Here is a 12689-nt window from a genome sequence, read left to right as displayed (position 1 = left end):
CTAGCAGGAAAGAGACCCAAGAGAAAATAAATGCTTGGGAGAAAAAAATAACCATGAGAAGGGAATAGGGAGTGCCAAACGCAAGAGGAGAAAGACTGTATTGATTAAATAGGGTGACCAGGAAGGGTTTACCAAGAAGGTGACATGTGAACAAGGCCTAAAGAAGGTGAGAATGAACCATGAGGAGAAGAGCATTTCAAGCAGCGGGAACAACAGGTATACAAGTGCCAACGTAGTTGAGGAACAGCAAAGAGGCCTGTGTGACCATCACAAAAGGGGCAAAAGGAAGATGAATACTGTGACATGGTGAGGGGCCAGATCCTACAGAACCTTGTAGAACATGGCAATGTTTAGATTTTCACTCTGAGTGGAACAGGAAATATTATCAAGGATTTAAGGGAAAGGTGATATAAATGAACAGTTTTAAAAGGATCGCTATGCCAAGAACAGAAGCAGAAAAACCAGGAGAAGCTAATAAACCTTGTATATTTTATTTGCCTCTGCTCTATATGCAAGATCAATTTAAAGTAATTCTGTATCTTATTTATCATCCTAAACATATCCCTTCCACTACTTTTGGGCTAAGGAATATCTGAACTGTCTGCAATCATTTCCCTCATAATAGAGTGTAAAAAAAAATCACAAATGGAAATACTAAATTACTAATGAAATTATCTGTTTAGGTGATTTAAATAAAAGCTCTTCTTCCAAACTAACATCCTTTATTTTAGCCAGCTATCATTATGGTTTATATTGTCACACCAAAGAACATGAGAAAACAGACCTTATAGGATGTGGATATTAAATTAAAGCACAAATACTTCCTAGTCCAAGGTATGCCTTATTGAGCCATGCTCCTTTTGCTCTTTAATCTTGATATTTAAACACCATAGTAATTAGTCAAAATCTCACTTTGTAACTCATGTGTGTGTAGATGTGTGTAGGGGCATGTGTAAATTTAATACTACACAGTTCAAAATAATGCTGTGGCTCTGATTATTTAAAGGCTCTAACAATATCTCTTACCCATCCAGATAAATACTTATGGAGCCTTTTAATCAATATTTAAGAAATACGATAAAGCTGACTGAAGCATTTTCAACCTACTAAGAGTATATATGGTTAAAGTACTAGCCAGGGTAGTTTGCCTAGAACTACTATTTCATGTTCACTCTGTACATAAAAAAAAAAAAAAAGATGCAGTGAAATAATTAATGCATATTTGTCACCATTTCCTAATAATTTGTACCTAAAATGTTTTTAATATGTTTTAAATGAAGTACTTACTCTCCAACTTTATTCAGTGTAGGTGCAGGACAAAGCATAGAATTAAGCTCCACACTTACTGGGTAAACACCTAGAAAATAAAATGGCACTGAATTAATAAAGAGCTTTATTTTTCTCAGTTTCATTAATAATATGAAAAACATGGGGTGCCTGGGTGGCTCAGGTGGTTAAGCATCTGGCTCTGGATTTCAGCTCAGGTCATGATCTCATGGTTTGTGAGATCGAGCCCCACATTGGTCTTTGCACTGACAATATGGGGGACTTTCTCTCCCCCACTCTCCCTCTCTCTCTCAAAATAAATAAATAAACTTGAAAAAAAATTTTTAAATTATATTAAAACATAATGGCAAGAAGGGTTTAACAGTGGAACATTAGATATATATTAGAATGAAAAACCAAATAGATTCTCATTGAAAAAGAGGAGAAGGAAAAGAGAATGAAAAAAATAGAGATTATATGCCTCACTGATATACAGTGTTGGTAAATTGTGATTTTTTTCTTAGACTAAATTCACATGTATTTGCAGATACTATAAAATTATCATCTTCTCCATCTCCATTTTTTAAGTATCTTAGGCTTTTAAGGATAAGTGATATATATTTTAAAAGCAGAATTTAAAAACAATGGAGAGGGGCGCCTGGGTGGCTCAGTCGGTTGAGTGACCGACTTCGGCTCAGGTCATGATCTCGCAGTTTGTGAGTTCGAGCCCCGCGTCGGGCTCTGTGCTGACAGCTCGGTGCCTGGAGCCTACTTCAGATTCTATGTCTCCCCCTCTCTCTACCCCTCCCCTGCTCACGCTCTGTGTCTCTCTGTCTCTCAATAATAAATGTTAAAAAAAAAATTTTTTTAAACAATGGAGAAAAGATGAATATCCAAAGAAGAATGAATGTATTTCAAGGCTTCAATAAAATAGTTGTATCTACAATAAATAAATACATTTCATAAAACAGAATGCTTAAATTGCCCTAATAATTTTAATAATACAGGATCAAAAAAATCTGGACTATAAATATTCAGAAAAGTTACATAAACAAATGGATAATCCTGGATATGAGGGATGAAAATATAACCTGACTCTACTTATTTGTTTGAGAATTTAGTTTAATAAACTTAATCTCATGTAGCTAAGGGATAAATATGTTTATATAATAATCAAACACGTACCCAAAGGGAGCTAGGTAAAGCTAACTCTTAGATTCAGATGGTTAGTGAATAAAAATAAAATTACTTTGTCCTCTACAATTGTAGCATCTACTATGAGGCATTTGTTACAAATATTATTGTCTTGCTTTACCAAAATGATTATCCTAACAGGAAAGAGAGGAATTAATTCTGACATTTACCATGCTGAGATCCTCACCACGTTAATTCAACAAACACACACTGAACAGTTGCTGTGTACATAGCCAAAGCTGTGCTATTGGAGTGCTTAGTACCATCAGAAAAACAGCAAAATTGTAGATGAACCTCTCAAAACATAATTCCACCAGAGTTCACAGAGTTATGGTATCTGCCTTACAGATTAAAATTTTAGAAGCCAATATAATCATCGATAAGGAAAAAATGTCTCAATAGAGACCCAAAACGCTCAGAATATTTAAGATCTATTTAAGGAGTTTTTCTCAGAATGAAGATTAAAAACACTATCCTCATCTGCTTTTTTGAAAGCCATGTTAGGGAAAATAAAACCCCATTCCATAAATATGATAATTTTCAATAAACAGTGCTGGGTGGGCACTGAAGATAAAAATACGTGAAACATTCAAAAACATAAAATATATGAAATATCGACAAGGCAAAAAGCCTATCTCCAGAAGCTGACGGGCAAATTATTGGGACATTAGATGAAGAAAATGAGTGAGCATAAAATAAGGCAATAAGTAGTAGAGTGGTCCAAGATAGTTAGATTTTCAGGCAAGAGTGACAATAAATAAATCTGGAGAAAGAGGCAATTAAATCAAGCAGTTGATGCAGTCCACACAGAATCAAGTTAGGAAAACTGGGTTCAACTCTCAGCTCTGCCCATTATTGGCTGTGTCACCACAGGCAAGTTATTTGACTCTTTCAGCCACTGGACCACAACCCGTAAAATGAGGCTACTCAGGATAGGGTTCAGCATCTTTTAAGTTATGAACAAAGGTTGTAATCATGAAACAACAACAACAAAAAATTGTTATAACTACTGGTACTCTCACCAGACTTCATTTCTTTCTTCCTTGATTGAAAAATATAGCATAGTTGATTTCAGCTGGGAAAAAGAGGAAAACACTTGATACTTATATGCTGTACAGATATTCAAGCAACATAGAGATTATGAGGAACCTACTTTTTGTGTATGTTTCATTTACAGTGTAAGTACAGAGAACACTCCCATTCCGACTGCCCAAGATGAATCCTCTTCCATTCAAAACAATTTGAAATTCCTCTAGAAGCAAAAAGAAAAACAAACATTTTAACCCCTGCTTCACAAAAAATAAAAAGACATAACTTGAAAGGTCAAGGTACACAGAATTAATTTCTTCATAGTATTTAGCCAACTAGTAACAATGAAGACATCGTTGTCTCCAATTCTACTTGCTTTCTCGGACCCTCTAGGGAAATTCAGGGAAGATATCATTGATTATCACATAGAAAGGTGACATTATTTAATTTTTTAAACAAAGTGGTTTCCAATAGTAACCAAGAAATTAGAACTAAAGCCTAACACTTATTCCCACATACCACAGGAACTTCCCCTTACCCTGTCTTCTCTGTCCGCAGTAGAAAGAAAGAAAGAAAGAAAGAAAGAAAGAAAGAAAGAAAGAAAGAAAGAAAGAAAGAAAGAAAGAAAGAAAGAAAGAAATTCTATCCTTAGGCAAATATCAGTAGGAAAGAACCCTCTTTGTTTTTCTGTACTCCCAAGTATTAAGATGTGGGAATGTAAAGAAAATTACTTATTCATGTTCTTTGTTTCTTAGAACAGTTTTGTATTTTCTTTAATCTCTGACACCCCATACAGAGTTCTTTAACAGTTTCTTGACATTACTAATCTGGTTTCATTTTCTTTTGCATACAAATTCAGAACCCAGCAGAGGACACGCACTTTGGATTACTAATCATCTATGACCAGTCAGTAAAGGAAGTTTATTCAACATATTGCTCAGGACTCTATACAGGGGAAGTAGTCACTAAATATTAGACAGTAAAATAAAATGCTAGAAAAAACGTTAACTGATCAGATACCTTGATAGGCCATTAAACACTTGCTATTTAGCTAGAAGAAGGCATATTAACTATTTTAACAGTGATTAACTCTCCATCTTCTCAAGCAATCTCCTAGCAAAATCTAACATATATACAGTAATGTATTATCAAGAAAATATTGCTATGCCACTCTGCATTGAGTATATTATAAAAGGAATTTTACTTATAAAGGGCAGGTAAAACCTACAATGTGACTGTGAAAAAGATCATGGGCTTCAGAGTCAGATAGACAAGAGTCAAATAGGACAATTACTAAAGCAAATACTGACCCACTCTGCCTGGGTTTCCTCATCTGTTGAACCAGTGATTATAAAAATGTCAAATAGTGCTGGTATGAAGATTAAGTAAAGTTATAAAGGCAAAGGGATGCTTTGAGACGTTCAAATGCACTATTCCTTTTAAACATCTCAACCATTAATTAGGGAGTCTAAAAGATATAGAACTTAAGACTATATCCAGCGATTGGGAGGCTCTGTGGTAAATTACACAGCACATTTCCTCTTCCATCAGACCCAATATATTTTTCCTTTTCTAGTAAAGTCAGGTTAAAATGAACTCCAGGTCAGACTTGAAGAAGAAGAAACAGAACAAGCCAGAGAGAATCACATTCTCTTTGGGTAAGGACAGCTTGGAAGTGCTAAAACCTGAGTCTGTTCTTAGCTAATGAAGCCACCTGCTTCCTTCCTGCCATCCACCCATACATCGCTCCCTTCTGTGCCCTGAGCTGGAGGGCACTGCACTTCGGGCCGGTCATCAAATCATGGAGCTCAAAGTCTACAGATACATGACTGTATAATCAGATAAAAGAAAAAAAAATCATATTTTATTTTACTTGTCATAGGAAAGGTCTCAAACATGAACTAAATATACAGAAAATTCTAAAAGCCTGTCACACAATATGTTCATTATTTAAAATAACACTCCAATCTTAAAAAATTTGAATTTAAAATAGAAATATTTCAAGGAATTATTTAAAAATTCTTACAGAAAAGGATGCCAAAAAAGTTAATTTTGTTATTCTCATTCCAACACGAGTTTCAAATCATATATTTTAACTAGGGGGAAAAAAATACAATTTCTTATATGGTATTTTTAAATTCTAACCACTTACCCCCTACACAGACACTTGAAGGCCGCAATTCCAGGATTTCAGTGCATGACTGAGCTAGTATCTAAAAAGGAAAAAAAGAAGACCAAGATAGAGAACTAAATTATAACATGTAAAGTGCATTATAAGATTGCTAATAACCTCAAGGTCCTCCCCTTAACTTTAATAGATGGCAGAGAAAAACCTATTAACTATCGTATATACAGCTACCAAGCTCTTAGGAAATTTCTGTGCTGTCTTCCAGTATATATTCTACAATTGTACACTGTAGGAACCCTTACTCAATTAGAGTAAAAATAAATAGGCACCAATAAAGTGGATGTTGCCTCAAAGTCTGGTAGCCTTGAATACAAACAGATAACTAAAATTTCTTGATGCCCATGAAATCAATGCTGACTTTCCCTATTAGGCAAAAACAAGATAGCAAATCAGACCCCCTCTTTAATTCTGAAAATTTAATGTGATTTTATTAAGAGGTTCAATATAATATCCATAAAGAAGCACTTCTGTATTTCTGGCATTTCTATCCGATTTCTCAGCCTCCTTTCCCACGGATGCTAACCCACCTTGTATGCAGCAAACCTTATGGTTGGAGGACACAGGCTCCTTAGATGAGCCCAACATTTTCCTCAAAAACACAGACTCTGTACTCCAGCATGCCCAGAGCACAGGAACAGAATGGCCCTTCTTAGCTCGTTCTGAGAAACAGAAACCACCATACAAGGCACAAGGCTACAAGTGAAAAACAACAATGATGAAATAAGCTGGTCTGAATGGACCCAACAATCCTGTCTTTATTTTTAGAACTGCTCTGCACTTCATTATCAAATTCAGACAAATTCCAGATGATCTTTGAACGACATTCCTTTCTTGACAGAGTTGAAGACAGATGACGTACAATGGTCTCTAGCATCTCCTGCTCGTAACTAGAACAGGAAAGAAGGAAATAGAAACGCTTTCTATGCTTTCTTTAATAACAGTGGAAGTATAAATTGTCAGACTCTAAAAGTCAGCTGGTAATTTTTGCTGCTGAATATGCATCACTGAAAAGGGGAATCATTTGTACTTTTTAAGATCATTTCTCAGTGAATCCACTTTTCACAAAGCAACTGAAGCTTTAGTGATTAGGAAACAAATACAGTAAAATTTTATATCTGAGACATTCTGGATGAGGCCTATTTAAACTCAGAAATGACCAAAAAGATTGATTCCATGGTCACCCACAGACCTTTCAATGCCCAAAGACCTCCTCTTGGTCTGTTATTTTATCTCCTATAATCAACACTCATTCCTCTGAAGACTGTGTACCTTTGTTCAATTAAGAATTGGGGAAAGAATTGAGGACCACTGTCAAAGGTTAACATGCCCTCTTGGAGGGCAAGTATCTCAAACCAGTGACCTCCTTAAATATTTTAACACAATACAGGTAACAAGACTCTGAAAGGAACAAAACAGAAAAGTTTTGCTAAAGAAATATGGAGCTAAAAAGGTTCTGACAAAAATGGAGCATTATAGCATTCACTTTGGCCGATCTGAGGTAAAAGAACGGTGAGCCACACAGACGGAGGGGTCAAAGGAAAACCATAAAGCCTCCAAATCTACTCTACCTGCCAGCAAGTCTGAGGGAATCTATTTTAAAATAGATCCCTTAAGGAGATCAGTTCTCAATTTCTTTATTAGTTATTTCAGGCACACCTCTGGCAGCATTACTGAAAATGTTTCAAACATCAAGAAAAATTATGAGAGGCTTAAAGACTGAATCCACTGGAAACTGTAACCATTTTTTAAAAAATTGCTTAGAATAAGATAAATCAAGAATTTACAATGAGGGGGCGCCAGCGTGGCTCAGTCAGTTAAGCATCGGACTTCGGCTCAGGTTATGATCTCACAGTTCGTGGGTTCGAGCCCTGCTTCTGTCTCGATGCTGACAGCTCAGGGCCTGGAGCCTGCTTTGGATTCTGTGTCTCCCTCTCTCTGTGCTCCTCCCCCACTTGTGCTCTGTCTCTCTGCCTCTCTCAAAAATAAGTCAACATTAGAAAAAAGAAATTACAATTAGATTTTCCAAAGGTCATGTCAAAGAATATGCAACCCAGAATGACCTGTGTGAATTTCTAAAATTGTCTTAGTTTTGTCTCTTCTACCAATATTGACCATAATTAAATCAGATCTCAAAATATTTAAGACAAATGTGTGTATCTTGACTTTCTCTTTTAATTTGATGTAATCCATCATATAGTTTAAAAAGACAGTTCCAATAGCAAAATCAAATGATTAATTCTTGTGGCGTTCTCCATAAAACTGGAGAATAAATACCTTTAAGTACTATTGATGGTATACATCTCTGAAGCCAGACCCTGTTTATCCCTTGTAAGGTATTTTGATTTTAAAGAAAAAGGTTCAAAATTATTTAGAAATTTATTTTCTATTCAAGTCTGAGATTAAAGAAGTCACACTGCATTAAGCAGAAGCTAAGAACAGCTAAAGATTGATTATATAGTGCAATACATTGTATAATATACATTTATACATTTACATTTGTTTATACATTCATTTATACATTTATATTCTTATATAATACACAAGAATACATTTACATTAGTTTAATATTAATACTTATTTTAATAAAATGAATTTTATAGAAATGACATTACTGAACGGAAAAGTGACTCCAGTAACACATTCACTGAAAGGCAAGCAGTTTGGGGACAGCTGGATGGCTCAGTTGGTGGAGCATCTGACTCTTGGTTTCAGCTCAGGTCATAATCTCACAGTTTCGTGGGTTCGAGCCCCACATCAGCCTCTGCACTGTCATCTTGGGATTCTCTCTCTCTCCCTCTCTCTCTCTCTGCCCCTACACCACTCATGCTGTCTCTTTCTCTCTCAAAAATAAATAAACTTAAAAAGAAGAAAAAAAAAAGAAAAAATAAGGGAAGCATTTTAGACAATGAGTCATAAAATTGGACTCATCATCTAAAGTAATTTAGTTCAATTCCCCACAGGACATTACCTACCCCCCCTCTAAAGTTTGTTTTGATTTTTTAAAATATATTTCTTTGGACCTTATGTTATATTAGTTGAGTATACGAATCACCTCCTCTATTAAAGACAAACTCTTTTGGGGTATAAAAATAGGATATTATACTATACAACCCTTTAGAACTAGCAAATTGTTTTGTACATGTAGTACTACCGATAAATGCTTAGGGAATACAGGTTACATGAATTAATGAGAATATAAAAAATATCTTCCTAGTAAGCATAGCAACAACCATATTATGACTATGATAAAGCAGAATAAAGTTATGTGAAAAAGCCAGTAAGTTGTGAATGTTGGAAATCCAGAAACCCATAATTTGAAAGGAAGTTCACCCAAACCAGCCAAAACATTTCCAAATGAAAAACAATCAAAGAGAGGGACGGAGAATGCACTGGGGAGAAATTGAGACAGGAGAGTGTATGCATTTTTAAAAAATAAAATTTGTCCTAAATTGGATTTTTCCATCTAGTGTTTACCATGTTCCTATATTAAGAAATTAACGGGGCACCTGGGTAGCTCAGTCAGTTAAGCGTCTGACTCTTGGTTTCAGCTCAGGTCATGATCTCACGATTTCTGAGTTCAAGCCCCGTGGTACGGTTTGCACGGACAGCACAGAACCTGATTAGGATTCTGTCTCTCTCTCCGTCTCTCTCTCTCTCTCTCTCTGTCTACCCATCCCCTGTACACATGCTCGCTCGCTCTCTCTCTCTCTCTCTCTCAAAATAAATAAATAACCATTTTTTTAAAAAAGGAAAACAACTGGAAATTCAAATAATTCAATGTTTGTATGTATAAACAGTTCCATAAACACAAAACAGTTTATAATTTATTTTCACCAAGTAATTGCACAGGTTCAAATGTTCAAGATATCAAAATAGGTCCATTATATTAAAATTGTCATCACTAAACTACAACTGACAGAGACAGCAAATATTTTAAACACTCTAGCTAATTTTTACTAAATTAAATACTGTTATTGATTGATTGAACACTGGATCAGGTGTCCCATCTATGATAATTGATGCATTATCTTTCATATCTGCACTTCCATCATTTGTACAACAGAGCATCTTGTAAGGATGTTTCTTCAAATATGTGTTGCCATCTGTCTTCATTATATCTCAATAGACACAGAAAATAGTTTCCACTAAAGGTCGGCCTTGGTTGACATCAGAGAGAGCTAATAGCATCATAGACCAAATTTAAAGACATGCCAAATGCTATTAATAAAACCAGGGCACTGCACACACTAGATGCAAAACTGCATCATTTGAGATTCTGAACTATTTATATATATATGTGTGTGTGTGTGTATATATAAATATATATACATATATATAATATAACTTATATTGTATGTATATAATATGTTATATATGTATATATACATATATATATTTTATATTATATATATATATAAAAATTGGCAAAGAACTTGATGGTCACCATGAAGAAAAGTATACTACTGAAGCATCTGTTCACTCACAAGCATCTGTTCACTCAAAAAGTAATATTAGTGTTAAGGAATATTTACAAATGAAAATAATAGGTACATTATTACCTACTCCCTACTCTTAAGTCCTCAAATATTAATATGTGTAACAAGACTGAAATTTACTAAAAGTCAAACTTCCTAAATTTAGTACAAATATCAGCAGTCAAAAACTCAAAAGATTATGAAGGAAACTGAAGAAGATACATTCCGTGCAAATGGATTAGAAGAATAAATATTGTTAAAATGTCAATACCACCCAAAGCTATCTACACACTCAATGCAATCCCAATCAAAATTGCACCAGCATTCTTCTCGAAGCTAGAACAAGCAATCCTAAAATTTGTATGGAACCGCAAAAGACTCTGAATGGCCAAAGTAATATTGAAGAAGAAGACCAAAGCGGGAGGCATCACAATCCCAGACTTTAGCCTCTACCACAAAGGTGTAATCATCAAGACAGCATGGTATTGGCACAAAAACAGACACATAGACCAATGGAATAGAACAGAAACCCCAGAATTAGACCCACAAAAGTATGGCCAACTAATCTTTGACAATGCAGGAAAGAATATCCAATGGAAAAAAGACAGTCTCTTTAATAAATGGTGCTGGGAGAACTGGACAGCAACATGCAGAAGAATGAAACTAGACCACTTTCTCACACCATTCACAAAAATAAACTCAAAATGGATAAAGGACCTGAATGTGAGACAGGAAACCATCAAAACCCTAGAGGAGAAGGCAGGAAAAAAACCTCTCTAACCTCAGCCGCAGCAATTTCTTACTTAACACATCTCCAAAGGCAAGGGAATTAAAAGCAAAAATGAACTATTGGGATCTCATGAAGATAAAAAGCTTCTGCACTGCAAAGGAAACAACCAACAAAACTAAAAGGCAACCGACGGAATGGGAAAAGATATTTGCAAATGACATATCAGACAAAGGGCTAGCATCCAAAATCTATAAACAACTCACCAAATGCCATACCTGAAAAACAAATAATCCAGTGAAGAAATGGGCAGAAGACATGAATAGACACTTCTCTAAAGAAGACATCCGGATGGCCAACAGGCACATGAAAAGATGTTCAACGTCACTCATCAGGGAAATACAAATCAAAACCACACTGAGATACCACCTCATGCCAGTCAGAGTGGCTAAAATGAACAAATCAGGAGACTATAGACGCTGGCGAGGATGTGGAGAAATGGGAACTCTCTTGCGTTGCTGGTGGGAATGCAAACTGGTGCAGCCACTCTGGAAAACAGTCTGGAGGTTCCTCAAAAAATTAAAAATAGACCTACCCTATGACCCAGCAATAACACTGCTAGGAATTTACCCAAGGGATACAGGAGTACTGATGCATAGGGGCACTTGTACCCCAATGTTTATAACAGCACTCTCAACAATAGCCAAATTATGGAAAGAGCCTAAATGCCCACCAACTGATGAATGGATAAAGAAACTGTGATTTATATCAACAATGGAATACTACTTGGCAATGAGAAAGAATGAAATATCGCCTTTTGTAGCAACGTGGATGGAACTGGAGAGTGTTATGCTAAGTGAAATAAGTCATACAGAGAAAGACAGATACCATGTGTTTTCACTCTATGTGGATGCTGAGAAACTTACCAGAAGACCATGGGGAGGGGAAGGAAAAAAAAAAAAAGAGGTTAGAGAGGGAGGGAGCCAAAACATAAGAGATTCTTAAAAACAGAACAAACTGAGGGTTGATGGGGGGAGGGAAGGAGGGGAATGTGGGTGATGGGCACTGAGGAGGGCACCTGTTGGAAGGAGCACTGGGTGTTGTATGGAAACCAATTTGAAAATAAATTTCATATTTTAAAAAAAATTCAAAAGAATCCCAAACAATGGTAATAATAATTATCATTTATTGGGGACTAATTATGTTCCAGGAAGTGTGCTAAGCACTTTATCTAAATCTCTTCAGTTAATCCTCTCAAGTCTTATGAATACATACTATTTTCTTGTTTATTTATTTATTTGGAGAGAGAGAGGGAGAGCATGTGTGCAAGCAAGAGAGAGGGGAAGGGGCAGAGAGAGAGGAAGAAAGGAAATCCTAAGCAGGCTCCCTGTGCTTGTCAGCACAGAGCCCAACGCAGGGCTCAATCTTTCAAACCATTAGATCATGACCTGAGCCGGTATCAAGAACCACCCATGGTGCACCCCAAATACATACTATTTTTATCCCCACTTGATTGATGAGAAAACTGAGGCTTACAGAGATATTTTCTTTACTGTTAATTTTTTTTTTTTTTAAGAAAGAGTAGTTTTTAAATAGCATAGCAAGATCTCCTCAGGTTTGATTGACTCTAAAGCCTATTGTAATCAGTGCACTCTGCTATCCTCCAGGCTTGTGAGAGACAGTCTAATCATTACAAAATCTAATATCTACAAAACTTGTGCAATTTATCTGTTTTGCCCAGATTCTTTTTACACTATCAAAATGATCTAAATCTATCTCATTTCAAATAAAAATCACAATTCTATTCGGC

General features: G+C 35.7%; 1 protein-coding gene across 1 annotated transcript in view; it reads right to left on the bottom strand.

Moving 5' to 3' along the window:
* Positions 1-12689, bottom strand: part of ANTXR2 (ANTXR cell adhesion molecule 2) — a 149220-nt gene that overhangs the window by 99910 nt on the left and 36621 nt on the right. The window contains exons 8-10 of the mRNA XM_053901463.1: positions 5642-5702; positions 3614-3712; positions 1288-1357 (exon numbers count right to left, since the gene is read on the bottom strand). Coding sequence (XP_053757438.1) covers positions 1288-1357; positions 3614-3712; positions 5642-5702 — 230 coding nt within the window. The remainder of the gene's footprint in view (positions 1-1287; positions 1358-3613; positions 3713-5641; positions 5703-12689) is intronic.

Source organism: Panthera pardus, unplaced genomic scaffold, assembly GCF_024362965.1.
Source record: "Panthera pardus isolate Hobbes unplaced genomic scaffold, ASM2436296v1 HiC_scaffold_13, whole genome shotgun sequence".
Taxonomy (NCBI): Eukaryota; Metazoa; Chordata; class Mammalia; order Carnivora; family Felidae; genus Panthera; species Panthera pardus.
The sequence above is the reverse complement of the archived record's forward strand: the minus strand, read 5'-3'. Positions and strand labels throughout refer to the sequence as shown.